The sequence below is a fragment of the Dermacentor variabilis genome, chromosome 2 (genome assembly GCF_050947875.1).
Source record: "Dermacentor variabilis isolate Ectoservices chromosome 2, ASM5094787v1, whole genome shotgun sequence".
In the NCBI taxonomy this organism is placed as follows: domain Eukaryota; kingdom Metazoa; phylum Arthropoda; class Arachnida; order Ixodida; family Ixodidae; genus Dermacentor; species Dermacentor variabilis.
In genome coordinates, this window is record NC_134569.1 from 192,702,106 (window position 1) to 192,718,675 (window position 16,570).

Below are 16,570 nucleotides of genomic sequence, written 5' to 3' on the forward strand. Positions count from 1 at the left end.
TCACAGTAGACCACATCTCCTAGGATTCCGCGGCTTGCATGGTCTTTCAGAGGAAGGATGTGCCCACATAGGACGATCAGATGCGTTGTCGCGTGTACATATACGCACAGATGCCCGCGCCCGCAAGTGCGGTTGCTTTTTGCTTCTTCCGTAGTAGTTCCGCGAGGCACAAGTAGACCAATAAACCCTTTAAAGCTTAGAAAGTAACTTATCTAAGCAAACACGCCAAATATGGTCTTTAATAGAATAGCCTTGGATTATAGTTTTAAGGTCAAAGGAAGCACATTTTCCTCTCGTGTAAATTTCAACAACTGGTATTTGGGAGGGCAACAACTCCCGTTTTGGCAAACAGAGGCGCAGAGGCGATATTATTGAGATGTCCTCGTTCGATGATCCACAATCTGGTGTTCCAGGAGTGTCCCATTTGTTTCCCATGTAGTGAACGGATATTGGGTCGTCACATAGACATGCCACAAAGTTGTCGCGCTATGGTGTTGCCAAGTGATGTCAGCCGACAATATTTCGCAAGAAAGCGGGCTGCCCGATGGCTCGTGCCACGTTTCACTGCTCACTCTTTCCGCTTCCAGCCCAACGTATTTGGTCACCCGCAGCGGAAAGCGTGAAGTCAACACCATGTCGCCAGGGCACCGAAGGGATCAGCGGCCCATCTGCAGTGACTGAGGGCGTCTTCATCGGCGACGTGCCGTGGTGTTCTCGAACTGCTTCTTTCGCAGACGCTCTGTGTAGACCAGCTCGGGCAGCGTCATGCGGACGCACTCCTCTGAGCTCTCGTTCTTGGCACGGAACACCAGCACCTGCAACGAATCCAGCAGTGTGAATGTTCTTAGGCACCTGAGTAGCTCCATCCTGCAAGGTCATATTTTGATAGTCTACGCTACAAGAAACTGCAATGTAGAACCCTAGGCAGACTTTACGTACGTCCAAAACATAGTTGCAGTAAAATTGTAAATACCCATGAAACAAAGCGTCTGTAGCAAGCTATTAAACTCTGGATAACTGCCATCATCGTACAAAATGCCAACAGTTACAGTTCACAAGTAATGCCTCAGATCTTTAAATTATTGTACGTGTCGTTCGTGTCTTACGTGTATTGTACTGGTGTCGTTCTTGCATCGCGAAGCATGTTATCTTGTGCCCCAGCTGGTAGTGACGGCCTCTCAGGCATGCCAAGTTATGAAGCTGCGAAGGCTTTGTAGAATCAACATTTCTTTTAACGGGCAAGAGATCCGCAATCACTCTAGGGATGGATGGACGGATTGATGCATGGATGGATGGATTGATGGATGGATGGATGGATGGATGGATGGAAAACTTTATTGGGTCCTGCAAGGCTATGGGGTGAACCCTTAAAGGCTAATCACACGTCGGGACCAGAAGGCGGAGCTTCGCGACCGCGTCATGGGCCTGCTGCACTGCCCAAGGCTGTTCAACCCGATCCGGACTGCGAATGGCAGCCTCGAACCTGGCCAGGTCCCGAGTGTAATCGGCGTTCGTGTTTCGGCCGCACGGCGGGAACGTATGTTTGAGGTTAAGTGATTCATTACAGTTCGCGCACTCTGTATAGGGGAATTGTCCCGTCAAGTAGTAGTGTAGGCGTTTGGGGGTGGGGGGTATGTATTCGTTTGAAGTAATCTCAAAGTGAGTACTTGTGGTCTCTTGAATGTGGGATGTCTTGGAACCTTCCATTCCCGTAAGCGTCTAGCATGAACATCAACTCTTGGTGTCTTATGTCTCTGATACGTGAAATCTGTTCCCTCCGTTCTTATTTCTTGCTTATCATTGAATAATGTAAAAAAGTAAAGAACAAAGATAGCGAGGTCAGTAAGATTCGGCGAGACGAAATGGCTGAAAAATACGCTACCTCTTTTTTTATTTAAATCTGTCTGCGATACTACGCGTCAGAAAAATAGGGAGAGCTCGAACAGGAAGAGCAGAGGTTCCTATCGATGAATTACTAAACAAACTAAATATTCTCATTACACGAAAGGCATTATAGTATACGAAATGGTTGATCTTGCCGCACTATATTTCCTGTACTCTGAAAGTCGGCGCCATAAATGTACACTGCGGGTACTTACACTTGCTGTCAGTAATGCGAGAAATGAACTTTATTGACCGCTAGGCTTCTTCAATCTGTGCAATGAATAAAAGCAAGCGACGGACGCCGATAAAATATGAGAATGGGTAGGAAGTGAAGCTCTCTTTAATGTTTAGGTAACTTGTATGCAAGAATGATGGCAATGACGCAAACACATTCCACTTTTACGCATACGTAGCGCATGTGACGAAATTCTCTGCTGTTAATTCAAGGGCGCTATTGAGCGAATTTTCTTGGGGCTGCCAGCAAGCGTTGGCAAAATGCACGGCTGGAGCAAGAATCTTTAAATTCCATACGTAACTAAGGCTGTTGGGGTGGCATGACATACAAATGTGTTGCGGAAAGACCTACATAGAAGAAAATGACCGAAACATTAATGGCCGACAAAAGCAACATGAATCATCAGGAATCAATGCTGCCCTTATATAGTCTTGTTCCAGCTGAATAAGATACTAGAGCATCGCATCTGTTATATCAATTCTAGTTGGCCCCATGGCACTCTGGGCCGTCCCCCCACCCTCCTTGACGGTTTTCATAGCAAGCCATAATAAAGCCCCTTCACTAAATGGGAAGCATTTCTTGGCTAACATTTGTCACTTTGACAGTATCTATCTAGCCGCCTGCGTCTTGGTGCTCTCATCATCGTTTCGATAACCTGGTAGGTACCAAAATTGGCATAGTATTAGAAGGGTGTATGATGAATGTAAATGATAGTTCATGACATGCGCGTCATGTAGGTCATGAAGCCGCCTCCTATGGTCAGGGAGTCACCCGACAGTGTGCGACAGTGGGAAGCAGTGTGCGGGGAGCCCCCCGCACACTGCTTCGGAATACTTCGATTCCCGCAGATTGTAGGATCTCCAGACTTTTTGTAATGCTGTAGTGACCCGGAACAACATCTATTATTGCACAAGGCAAGTGACAGAACGAACTGTTTCTGGGCGAACCTCTGCCAAGCAAAACAGGTAACATTTAGCACAATAACAGCAGAGAGCACAATCGTTGATTGTCTAAATATGATGTGCAGGTGAGGCGCGTCGACTACTTATACTATTCGTCCAAGAGTCCAGCGTAATAGCAGGTGAACATTCAGTTGTTCGTTCAGTAGTAGAATGAATAGCAACATTCGCCTCATACATGCACTGTGAATACAAAAAGCTCGATGACAGCACAGACTAGAATTAGAATGGGCTATAAGGATCTGGAATTTTTCATATAGATGCAGCTGGGTCCTGCCCTGGATAGTGATGTTTAACATTTGTTAGCCGGTGAAAGCCAGTCACAGGAAAAATACAAAGTACACTAAACGCCCTCCTCTTAGAAAGCATAGTCCTGATGATGCGAATACCGCAAAAGCGAATGAAAGCATAGGTCGTAAAGAAACAAAAGCAATGCAACAGGAAATTCAAGTCCCATTGTTCGCGCGCAGAACTCAAGCGTTGAAGACTCACTTCATGGACAACTTGAGGACGCACGCTGCGACGTTGGGATAGCGAAATCGCATCAAACACTAGGCCATATTCCCGAGCACCAATATGTCGGATAATCGCGTATGGCACGAAATAGCGCCAAGTCGCTTTTCACTTCGTTTAGGTCGGCGTATCGCCGTCCATACCTGAATACGGTAATCAGGCTTGTATTGGATACAGCGTCATCGAAGGTTCTAACGTCCGTTGTCAGTCCTTTGCTGATTCTTGATGCGCAAGCGGGCGAGCTCTCGGGCTCCTTTGGTGCCCTGTTACATAGGCGGCAACGTCGAGGCTGCCTTCGTCGGAGACGTACGGTAGCATCGTGTCGAGCGTCGTCACCAGTTTCCTTCCGCAGAGCAACTCGAACTGCGTCATGTGCGTTGAGTCTTGCACCGGGCGATGTTGTAAGCGAAGGTTACGTAAGGAAGGAATGCATCGCGGGTTGTGTTCGACGTCAGCGCAAATCACTAACTTGTCGCCGAGGGTATTCCTTAGACAAAATCAATCAATAAAATCGTTCATCTGAGAGTGGCAGGTGGAAGTCTTGCAGTGACTTGTGCGGTTGTATTGCAGAATGGCTTGAGTCTGACCGCTGTATAAACTATTTCTTGGTCGGTGATGAGGACTTCTGGGGCACCATATCCTACCATGATGTTCTCGCGAAAGGATTACGCCATTTCGGACTACCTACCTTTAGGCAGTGCTTTCAATGTGGCGTAGCGGGCGAGGTAGTCGGTAGCTACTTGTTACGTGATGGTTTCTCGTGCCCCAGCCGTAATTCGGTATGAACACTGTTGGAGTGGCCGGGCTGCATTCTTCATTTATTACGCAATATTTAGCGTTTCTCGGAATGTCTACACTGTGGGTATAATGTCCGCATGTCGGATTTGTCGAATGCTTGATCACGATGTACGCAGTCCTTGTATTTCTGAAGGAGACCACTGAGCTGTTCTTGCTTATCCCTAAGAATAGCCGGAATAATATCGAAATTTATTTCAGGAACGCGCACCATCGTTGTAGCTTCAGTAGAATCCGAGAGGACACACGCATCGCTCACTGCTGTAGCCTTCTCCACGTATGCTATGTTTGTGCCCTTGTTTGGGTGTTTATACTCCTGGCTGAAGTTTGCCACTATTTCCTGCACATTTAATTCGTGTAACTGGATGACACACCTCGCGACGCAAGTTTCACAGTTGAGCAGAAGACGTTAGTCATTCATGACGACGGCTTGTATATCTCCGGCTGGTTCGGCGATGACGAAAATAATGACTCTGGCGCAAGGCGCGATGCTAACTTCATCTTCATGTACTCTGAAGGCGCGGCAACAGAAAGTCCTTTCCGGTGATATCGCCTGGTCTTTGGCCGTTATTATCCACTTACACATTTCGTCAATTACGATCACGTGTTCACTATGGAAGTCGTGCCGAGTATAACGCCCTGTGAGCATTCGTGCACAATAACGATGGTCCCAGTGCAAGTCCTTTCTGGTGCTGCAACTTTTGCCGTGCACATTCCATGCGGCGTTATTAGGTGTTTTCAAACTATCCAGATTTTACGGCCGCCCCACGCTCACTTCTTTAACTTGGCGTCGAAGGATCCACCGATGACGCAGTAGTTGGGTCCTGAGTTTACTAGGGAGGTGACTTGGTAACGGTCGAGCAACATGCTGAAATTGGTGGTCTTCGCCTTGGATTACAGTTAGGCTGCGGTATTGCACCATGTCTGCGTCGCATTGTCCTACTATTGCGACGTCCCGTAGTCAACTCTTTCCTCGGCGGCATTTTCATTGCGTCAAGTCATAGCGACGTGTCGTCACTACGTCGTCTACGTGAATCGTGCTGCGTCGTTGTCGGCGGCGCATGACCATAGGTCTTTCGACGAACAGTAACTTCCTCTATATCTGCTGCCACTTTCAGTTTTCCGGAGCAGGGCTGATGGACCAGCCACGGGACGGGCCAGTGTATGGGCATTGCAGCGGTGGCACGTAGCCTCCTGGCGGAGGTGAACGGGAAGGCCGTCAAGTTCTCCCCTCAGGAGCTGCGGTGTAGTCGCCGATGTCACGTGGTCGTTGGCCTTGCATCGGACGCGGCGCGTTGAAGGTGAACCCTCGTATGCTCATCTCGTGGTATGGGCGTCGATGTTAGACGTGGCCGGATTCTACGCAGTGGTAGAACAGCATGCAGTAGTCGGGAGAACGCCATACGTCTGTCTTCCTAGGCGTGCTGCTCGGGCTGACAGACTGCGGCGCCGTCAGTGGCGGTCGACGGAACGTTGGGCCAGGTGGTTAGGATTCGTTGTAAGGTTCGTAACAGCGCAACGCAACACACGAACAAAAGGAAGTTAATAACGACGACACGGCGTTGACTCTGAACTGACATTGTATTAAATATATGTCTAACACATATATAAGCGCCAGTTCTAAAACCATGACATGCACGAGACACAGATATACGTCAAGGCAACTGTGATCAACTGACACATAACCAAAAATGACAAAAGCAACGCAGTTCCTTGTCATGAAGAGCGATAGATGGTTCGCTTATACATGCCTTGTCCCTAATCTTTACGTTGTAAGCCTCAGCGATTCCACTTGTCAATTTGCTCGCGTGTTCACAGAACGCATTAGCTTTTTTTTTAAATACGGGCGACAACCGCATGGCTTGCAATGCTCCGGGAGATGTAGTGGCGCAACCGCTTGAAGAAATAGTTCATGCTCCCTAAGCCGAACATTTCCACAGCGCATTGTTTGTTCCACGTACTCTCTACCACAAGATAAAGGAATGGCATATGCAACCTGCTTACTTCTGCTTTTTTTCTTGTTACCTCTAATTCGGTTTTACAACCTTGGTCATTTATACTATTGACGCCAAGAATCATACTTTCAGGCGCTGATAATATGATCACTTTGGGGTAACCAGCGACCAGTAAATGATTTACCTGATCAGGAAAAGTAGCCTCGGACATAAGATAACGTGACTTCTTTAATGCAGTATTTAGCATAGTCTTCGCAATAGTACGTTTCACCGCCTTAGTATGACCATACTTATAGTTCAAAATGGACTTAACCAACTTGGGATCATATTTCCAGTGCACCTGATTTTTCCAACGTTTAACTCAGGGTCCAGAAACTGCACTTGATGTTTAGGCACTTCCAAACAATATCAAGGCCCATGTCGTGCTGCCTGAATACCGTCATAATTTCATGAACACCCTCGGGATGAATGTCACTGTTAAAAAATATAACGAGATCGTCAACATAGCCGAAAACCTTACACGAAAACTTGGCAATGTCATTCCCTCTGGAATATTTTGCGCATGTGCCTGAAAGACAGTTTGTTGAACGTGCGGTGTGGATTCAGCATAGATGTGGAAAACTTGTATTACTCCCTTCCTCACTACCAGGTTAAATACTGCATAGTGTGTGACAATAATGAAGAAGCCTTCATCAATGGTGGTGGTATTGCAATAGAAGCCTTTCTTGAATGTATTTGCTTTTACGTGAGATCTACCTTTGTTTCATGAAAAGGGGGTCCGCATAAACAAAAATTGGGGGTATGCATGGGTTCGTGTGTAGCTTAAATAACTAGGGAAATTTTTCTAGGTTAAATTGATATGCAATTAGAGGGCCACATGGTTGAATACGTTATGAAACTCCATAGCGCAATATATTTGCTCCCCAATCATGGAACAAAAAAGGATAGCACAATGATTGAACTCTATAACCAAATGACGGAGTAAAAAATCGGAAGGTCCTGATAATACTCCGTTTACAATCTGGAGTTTATTTGCGCGAAAACCTCGTGCATTGAAATGCAGTGAAACGGCGTTTGCTCCGTGCACTGTGAACAAAACTTATAGTTGAGATATATAGCTAGATATGACGCACAACCTCTTAAAACTCCTCGGCGCCAAATTTTATTTCATCCGTGGGAACGTGTGCAATATAAAACACGGGAATTTATTTCCGACACTCGTGGATGCACTTTCATCTGTGTGCCCGTGTGCATGTGGTTTCGTGGCACCAGCGCTTCCACGCACTCGTGAGGTTTTGACATCTGGCAAAGACGCACAACTGGTTCCAAAGCGACGCCAGGCACGGGCATAGCAAGCAAGTTGCAGAAGCGAGGACAATCATCGCCTCTCGTCACTCCGAAACGCATGTGGCGGGTTTGGTGGAAAGCGGCACCACCGGAAAGCGGAGTGTCCGTTGCCGCTGGTGTGCCTGCATGTTCTCCCTCTGCAGGCGAAGCCTAGACGATTCAGCCACCCTAAATGTGGTATGGTCAATACGCACGATGCATAACCTGAACGTCGGTTGGGCAGCGAAATTTTGTGCACGCGTCGTGCGAGTGTGTTCACTTGCTGCAGTTGCAGGATTTCTGTCCTCAATGATTTACGAAGACTCCAGCTCCATCCAATTTCGCGATGACCTACGCACTTCTCACAATGCCTTATTTTGAGTAAAACCATTTGCAGAAGTTTGTATGTTTACTACCATGCTAGGCTGTTTCTTTTTAAAGAAATACCGTCATAAGTGGATTGTATCTCTCCTAAATGTGGTTCTCTCCAAGTTAAGCAGAACGATACTTTATATGGTCCACTGGAATAATTAATTTGTTGTTACACTTGGCTATGCATCGCTCTGTCAAGTGCAGTCGGCGCTTCCTTTCATCATCTGGATTGTGTTATTCTCATGTGTGTTTGTTTATTCAACGTGCATTATGTTGGACTTTTGCCCTTGTTGAAGTGTGGTATATACATTATATTGGTAAATATTATGGATCATTTCAACTAATACAATCTTATTAGGCATCATGTCCCCCGAGTGCTGCGTTTTTATCTGTGCTCTGTCTCTCGTGTGATGTTGTAATGGCTACAGATAATAAAATACACTTCGTACCGTACAACTGTCATTTTTATTTTCTTCATTGACCCATAACGTCTGTTGAACGCAAACAAGAACTTCAATCATGCGAACTCGATTCTTATAAATGTTGCATGCTCCTGGGCGAACGTGAAAGCGAAATTCTGGGAGTTCTATTTCTGCTGAGTTACCGTTTCGATTTATGGCATTGAAGAGATTTGCCTAGAGAAGAAAGGGTGGTTAACTAGATGAGCAGATAAACGCTCTTAGGATACTTCGATTCTATATAAATCTCCAGAGAAGTATTATAAATAAATTCAAAACCTAAGAAAATATAGCTAGAAAGGTTGGAAACATTATAAGTTAAGGTAATTGTTGTTACCGACAGAAAACAAACGCCTGCACCTCACCTCATTGTTCAAAAGTAAGTGTCAAAAAACTAAGGCACGAAAGCTGCGCCATCGTTTCATTGCTGGAGATGAAGTAGAAATTGTGTAGCAGGATCTCGAGAAGCTCTCTTCAGAAATGGAGTAGCACTTACTCCATATGAAACACCGAAAAACATTTAAGCATGGAAGTAATATTCTCTCCAAATCGAACACCTAGAAATTTCAAGAAATGGTGCAATATTCACTTCATTCAGGATACTTCAGTACTCCTACCGCAAATGTAGTAATATTCACTCCAATTGAAACACATGAAAGGTTGCTGAGAGAAGAAGTGAATATTCACGCCTATTTGAACACCACAACACTCTTGAGAGAGATGCAGTTAACTATAACTCAGTATCCATGGAGTATATTAAAATCTCATTCGGGAGTGTGCTAGGTGATGAGGGATTTACTCCTGTTGGGGATTATTTATCTTAGTGTCTAAAGCCAGTGACACTTATTGCATTGCTTAGCATGCACAGCGACACAGCGTTTGAATTTAGAAGCCATGTCGCGGCTACCTACATTTACGCCAACGCTCTCAAAGGACGGGTCTTAATGAAAATGACTACATGGTTGCTGACGCAGAAACCGGTTACCGGTCTGTGTTTGTACTGCCCAGAGGCTCCATGCTCCTATATATACTGCCCAGAGGCTCCTATACAGAGCCAGGTAAATATCCCCTGCAGGCACATAGCGTAGGGTAAGGTAAAATGAGGCAACCGATATTTAAATTGATTTTATTTAAATATAAGATGCGAGCGTTCCTTGGATTCTCTTCTTCATGACGTGAGATAGGAATTTTGTGGAAGCTATGAATATTTTTAAACCACTCGTAGGTTTAATCAGGTTTCTGTTTATGCCTCTGCAGAGTGTTTATTTTGCACGCCGAAACATACGGTGCAGCTCTATTAAAGTCATACCGGATCAGGACAGCTTCAGTTCCTTTTTGCGCGTTTTCCGACAAGTGCAGCACGTAAATGTCGTTCTCTTGTATTGTACGTTCGAATCATCCTAGTCAAAAGCACGGATAATATGTACAGCAATGGCAAAGAATGCGCCCCATTAAAATTTATTAAGTCAGCTTGGCGAGAATTAATTTTGTGTAAACGAACAATTGAAGGGAATAAATAACGGAAATACTTCCATTTATGGAGAACACAGTCAGGGGAGCTGTGTATACCTAAGAGAAAACAAGTGAGGTGAATTCTGCTTCTTTTTATCAGGCGGCCATCTGAAGGATCCCCAGTATGCATTCTTTCTTCCAATGTGCATCGCCCTATTGCAGTTTTATAATTAAAGAAAGTGCATGAATATACTTTTATTTAGGGGAAGTTATCACGTAGTTGAAATTGGCAAATGGCAGAGAGAAAATGGGAAGCTCAAGAAGGTCGCCGCCCCTTCCAGTGCGTGAAGATGGTCGAACAGAGAAGCTTTGTTAGTTACACCAGTGTTAGAGCATGCAAGTCATTCTGCATAAGCAGTCTATATTGTAAATATTTTGTCTCCCCATTCTTACACCTCATTTTCGCTTTTGCGGGTTTCGCGTGGTGAGCATGCTTTATGAGTGCTCTTCTTTTCGGTGCTCTAGGGTTTTTCTTGTTTTTGTTTTCGCACGTGAGGTTTCTGTCTCTGTTTTGCCATGCTTTCCTTTTAAAATGGTTGCTTCTCTGCCTTAACGCCGACGAGGAGTTTGCCGAAGCCCAAGAACGTGCGCAACTCACTCGCCTTACCACCAAAGCGGCAGGTAAACGCACCTTCGAAGAGCTGGGTTACCACACTGCAGGGTTCCCGATTTTCTGTACTAAGATCGCTACGTGCATTCGAGACAAGTTCCAAGTGGCCAGTGTGTCCCGAAATGTCCATCCCGTCAACAACGAGGGCAAACGCAAGGTCAGAGCGCCGCGGAGTACAGAGATGGGAGGACCGTTGTCGTCATTGTGGTCGACTCCAGCGGCAAGATTTCCAGTAGCGCCTGCATTCGCACTGCAGACGCTGGAGTCGCCGACCAAACCACCATTGCCCTCACCCTGCTAGGCGGTCGTGGGTCCGAGATCTATACCGATTCCAAAACCGCAATTAGGGCTTTTCAGAAGGGTTGCATCGCCAAGCAAGCTGCTCGTGTTCTTAGCGGCTCGAGTTCATATGAGGGTGCTTCCGTGAACCTCAATGAGTCTTCTCACGAGGCAGCATATGACCTTAACGACAGCGCTTCCTCTGCAAGGAGCGCTGTCGTTAGCCGACTCCCCTCCTCCCTACAGCCACAGGGAGGCTCCCGCAACTCACCACGAGGTTATTAAATTCCTCTTGTCTAGAAGTGCCTTCCCACCCACTCACCCCAAGTTGAATAGGGCGAACGCCTTTCGCTTACACTTCTATAGACCAGCATATATCCGTGTCTGTCCGTTCTGCACGAGGCTTACCCCGACGTATATCGCGGCGACGCCTGCCCGTTCTGCGGACAGACCTCCACTCTAGCACAAACGCTCGGCTGCAAATTCAAATCCTGGCTGTCCGGCGTGCCCGCGACCGGGCCAGTGCGCTATACCTACCGGTTCCGTCTTGGGACTAACCGGGTGCCTGAGGAGTTAGCGTCCTCAACGCACCTACATTAAAGTTTCTTCACTCACTCACTCATGAATGGCCCATAGCCCCTTAAGCAATGACTTATACCACCGTAAAGGCGGCCTCCCCATTAGGACAGAAGACAAGTGAAATGCTACGATTGAATGACGAGCGACAACGGAGCCAGCTGTGGAAGAACGGACGTTGCTCGAGCCATTGCTGCTGATGATAGTTTTATCAAACTCCGACAACAATTGCACACGGTCCGCACAAACAGCTTTCTTTTAGTAAGACGTTTTGCCTCCCGGTCTCATTTTGCCTATAATCACCATACTTTTTACAATGCCTGAAGCATATCTGGGCATGTACGCTTATTCATTTTTTCCGCGAACACTTAAGGATTGGAACAGTTTGCCGGAGTCTGTTTTGCAGTCGAGTAGCATTAAAATCTTTGAGGAACGCGTTAAACACCTTTTATGAAATTGAATCATAGTAGTGTCGTGCAAGCGTTGTTACACTATTCAAGAAATACATACAATAGTCTTTCTATTATGCTGCTTCTGATATCACTGTCAGAATGTTACTAACATGTATTTCATAGCTAAAATATTATATTTGTATTTGGTTATTTGTTTTGCATTGTATTTCCAAAATTCATCGTTTCATGTACTATTTACGTTTCTAAGGTGTTTACATTTTTTACGCTAAGTGCAAACTCGCTGTACCCACCGTGTTACGGCCAAGACGGCCAACAGTATTTAAAAATAAAATAAATAAAAATAAATAATAAATAAACGGACACTTCGAAGTTGAGGACGGGCGCCGTTTACTCTGCGATTGAAGTTCCTTGAGTGGTTGGTGTCAATTGTCATGGTGTGATAATAATTAATATACAATGCAGAATGGGGAAATGCTGCATAATTGCGCTAGTTGCTTTCAAATCATGCTATATTTTAATAAAGTGAAAATATGTACAATGAGTGCATGAACTCAGTTCCGATTCCCAAGCCAATTCCCTTCACACTGATCTCGCATTGGACAGTATTCTTCAGCTAGTGACTGTAAATACACCGCTAGAATCACTGCGAAAATGGAATCGGTTAATTGCACTGTGTATAAAACGTATTTTAATGCAAGAGAAAGAGCGTCTAGGTATGGCTGTACTAGACAATATTTTAAAACGAATAAAATTATATAAATGTTTCAGCCTATCTATCTATCTATCTATCTATCTATCTATCTATCTATCTATCTATCTATCTATCTATCTATCTATCTATCTATCTATCTATCTATCTATCTATCTATCTATCTATCTATCTATCTATCTATCTATCTATCTATCTATCTATTCTGCAATGCCGAGTCAGTGACCCAATTTGTCTTTTGCATGAACTAGTAGGTAAGGCGGTGCATGCTCACTGACCTGGAGAGGCAAAGCCGAAGGGTGCTTCTAAAAATTAATCTGAAGAAAATTAAATTAATGTTTGACAGTCTCGGAAGAGAGCAGCAGTTTACAATAGGAAGCGAGGTACTGGAAGTGGTAAGGGAATACATCTACTTAGGACAGGTAGTGACTGCGGATCCGGATCATGAGACTGAAATCATCAGAAGAATAAGAATGGGCTGGGGTGCGTTTAACAGGCATTCTCAGATCATGAACAGCAGGTTGCCATTTTCCCTCATGAGAAAAGTATATAACAGCTCTGTCTTACCAGTACTCACGTACAGGGCAGAAACCTGGAGACTTACGAAAAAGGTTCTACTGAAATTGAGAACGACGCAACGAGCTAAGGAAAGAAGAATGATACGTGTAACGTTAAGGGATAAGAAAAGAGTAGATTGGGGTGCGGGAACAAACGCGAGTTAATTATACCTTACTTGAAATCAAGAAAAAGAAATGGGCTTCGGCAGGATATTTAATGAGGAGGGAAGATAAGCGATGGTTATTAAGGGTTACGGGCTGGATTCCAAGGGAAGGGAAGCGTAGCAGAGGGCGGCAGAAAGTTAGTTGGGCGGATGAGATTAAGAAGTTTGCAGGGACAACATGGCCACAATTAGTACATGACCGGGGCAGTTCGAAAAGTATGGGAGAGGCCTTTGCTCTGCAGTGGGCCTAACCAGGCTGATGATGGTGATGATGATGATGACTAGGTGAGCTATTAGGCTACTAGGTGCTCCTGGCCATGATCCTGCAGCTGTCTCTCCACCGCTGCCTCTATTGATGTGATTCCGTCGTCTTCCGGCCTTCTACTCAGCACTCAATGGCCCAATCTGTCTAATAGCTTGGAGCACTAGGTATGGGCTTCTGGTCATGATGCCATCACGGTCATTGCACCGTCTTTATTCCAGCTATGCCATCCGACTTTCGTCATGCCTTTGTCGTCACACCGCCGTCATCACACTGTGGCCATCGATTCTTTGCCACACCGCCATCGGGACGCCCTTGCCGTCGTGGTCATTCAATCGCACCCCATCTTCGTGATCTGACTATCCTTATGCTAGATTGTGTGGTAAAGCGCGAACTATGCACAGAGGACGCAAGAAAAACGAGGACAAGCTCTCGCTGCCAACTGAAATTTTATTGCCTGGTGCAAGCTGTTATATATAAAAAACAGAGGGAAAACTACATAAAAAATATATGCGCAAAAATAAAAAATATAAAATATGTATTTTTATGTAGATATACCTTCGTTCTTTATATATAATACCTTGCACTAGGCAATAAAATTTCAGTTGGCAATAAGCGCTTCTGCTCGTTTTTCTTGCGTCCTTTGTCCGTGCTTCGAGGTGTACAACACAACCTAAAATGGAAAACACACAAGCCCAAACCATCACACTTTTAAGTTTCCTCATGCTGTCATCTTCATGCATTTTGCTCGGACTTAGTGGCATAAATTGTCTAATTTCTTGGGTCACAAGGTATGTTTGTGGCATCGTCGTCATTCCAGCTTCATCATACGACTGTCGTCGTACCAGCGTCGTTAGGCTATCTTCTTATTATTGTCATAGTTTCAATAACATTAGTGCCTTGTCGCCATGCCATCGTCATACCGCCTTCGTCGATCCCACAACGTAAATCATCCTTCGTTATTTTATTAAGTCCTACCTACCATAATTCAAAATTGATTTAATCGTGCCGCCATCCATTCAACTAGGCTTCCCTTGACCTGCTGTCATTATCAGACAATTGCTATCATGTATCCGTTGTAAGGCCGTCATTGTCATACCATGGTCGTCACAACAGCGTCGTTATTGGACTATTCTGATGCCTTTGATACTATGCTACTGTTGTCATAGAGGTGTCCTGAGTCATCGTTCCGCTATTGTCATAATACACTCGTCGTCATCACATTGCCCTCAAATGGTTGTCACGCCATCGTCGTCATTGTCTCGTCAAACTAATGTCGTCATCGGGCACTGGTTCTCAAACCATCGCCATAATGCCGTTGGGCTCATTACACCATTGTCACTGAGATTTTGACCTCGCACTCCGACATAACGTCGTCGCGAACCATCTTCATCACAGAGTCGTTGTCATGTCGCTATAATCATGACATTGTTCTCATGCTGTCGCTACACTATCGTCATCGGTTCAGTGAGGCCGTCCCATTGTCATCAACCCGTCGTCGCCATACCATCTTCGTCTGTTCGTCGACGTCATTCATTGTTTGTAAATGTATTGTTATCATGTTGTCGCCTTTCAATCGTTAATATGCTGCCGTTGTCATGCCATCGTCGTCATTGCGTGATCGTCAGAAATGCGCTATCATCCATCCTTTGTGCTACCGGTGTTGTCATGCGGACACGGTCGGACCACTGTCGTCACTCCACGTTCTAGAAAGGGACGCTCAAGGCAAATACTAAGACAAGCTGAAGTGATAGATTAGTGCTCGACAACCGCTAAGGCGTCATTTTTATTGCGAACAAAGGCTTAATAACCGAGAAATAGACATAAATGCAGAACATCATTAAGAGACTCCCCAGAGACATTTAAGCACTTGCCCGACGACGAAAGCACTCCGCAGTTAAATTCTATTACTAGTACTCAACAACTCGTTGTGAAAATACCCCCATATTTATTATGAGATAAAAAAATGCTACTTTTGTACTTCCATTTCATGTTTAGAAAAAAGAACTGTGAAATTACCGTTGACAACGACAAGGTTGGTAGAAAGGTATCGTTTTCCCTCGACTATGCGCCGCCTACGCTTTCGCGTTTCTGTACTCTGCTGATCGCGTAGTGCTGCGCTGGCTTTGCTGGCTCGCGAAACTCGCACAAACTGAAAGTAGTAGAGAATTCAACTTCCATGCGATGTCGAGGGATGCCCGAATCGTCTACGCCGTTTGACCAAAAAGCAGCTGCACCGCGATTGCGCCGCTCTGTTTTGGCTCGATTCCGCCGTCTGTCGGGAGCCGTTTCACTCACCGAGGGCAACACAGAGCGGTGATGGCGTATGCAACGTCACCGCTCCCTCGGTTTGGTGGCGGGATATTTGATATCAATCATCACTTACAGCGTATACATAGACAAGGGACAAAAAAGAACGACGAAGACAAGTTCCTCGGTATACCATGAAATATGTTTCATGGAAATATGTGAAAGGAAATGAATATGAATATGAAATATGTTCCATGGAATACCAAATAGACCGTACTGAAACTTTGGCAGATTTGAATTTCAAAAAAGGTATTCGGACCCTCAGATAAAATTTTCTCGTAAACTAAGTCTTTTCTTGGCACGAAACAAGCGGTGTAAGGTTTCTGAAACGGTATTTAAACAGTCCGCGTGGACTTAGTATTTGCCTTTAGTGTCCCTTTAAGCATTTCTCATCATACTTTTGTTGTCAGCTCCCTGTCCTCGTGTTGTCGTTACAATATTGTTATAATTTAGGAATATACACTTCATTGCCATCTCACCGTCGTCGTTATGCTGCCTTTGTGGTCCCATCGATATCATTATTCCTTCTGCGTAATTGCATCGTGTCTACTTCGGAGTCATGCAGTCATTGTCATGACACCATGCTCACGGGTGACTTTTGCAATTCACTGTCATAAAACATAGGCATATATCGAAGTATGTGGCATACAGCTGAAGCAACAAATGTCTCAGAATGACCAT

At 45.1% G+C, this 16,570-nt stretch overlaps 1 protein-coding gene across 3 annotated transcripts in view; it reads right to left on the reverse strand.

Moving 5' to 3' along the window:
• Positions 1 to 221: 221 nt before the first annotated feature.
• Positions 222 to 16,570, reverse strand: part of LOC142573014 (galactose-3-O-sulfotransferase 4-like) — a 162,466-nt gene continuing 146,117 nt past the window's right edge. For all 3 annotated transcript variants that reach the window (XM_075682504.1, XM_075682503.1, XM_075682502.1), the window contains one exon: positions 222 to 815. In XM_075682504.1, coding sequence (XP_075538619.1) covers positions 690 to 815 — 126 coding nt within the window. In that variant the 3' untranslated portion in view covers positions 222 to 689. The remainder of the gene's footprint in view (positions 816 to 16,570) is intronic.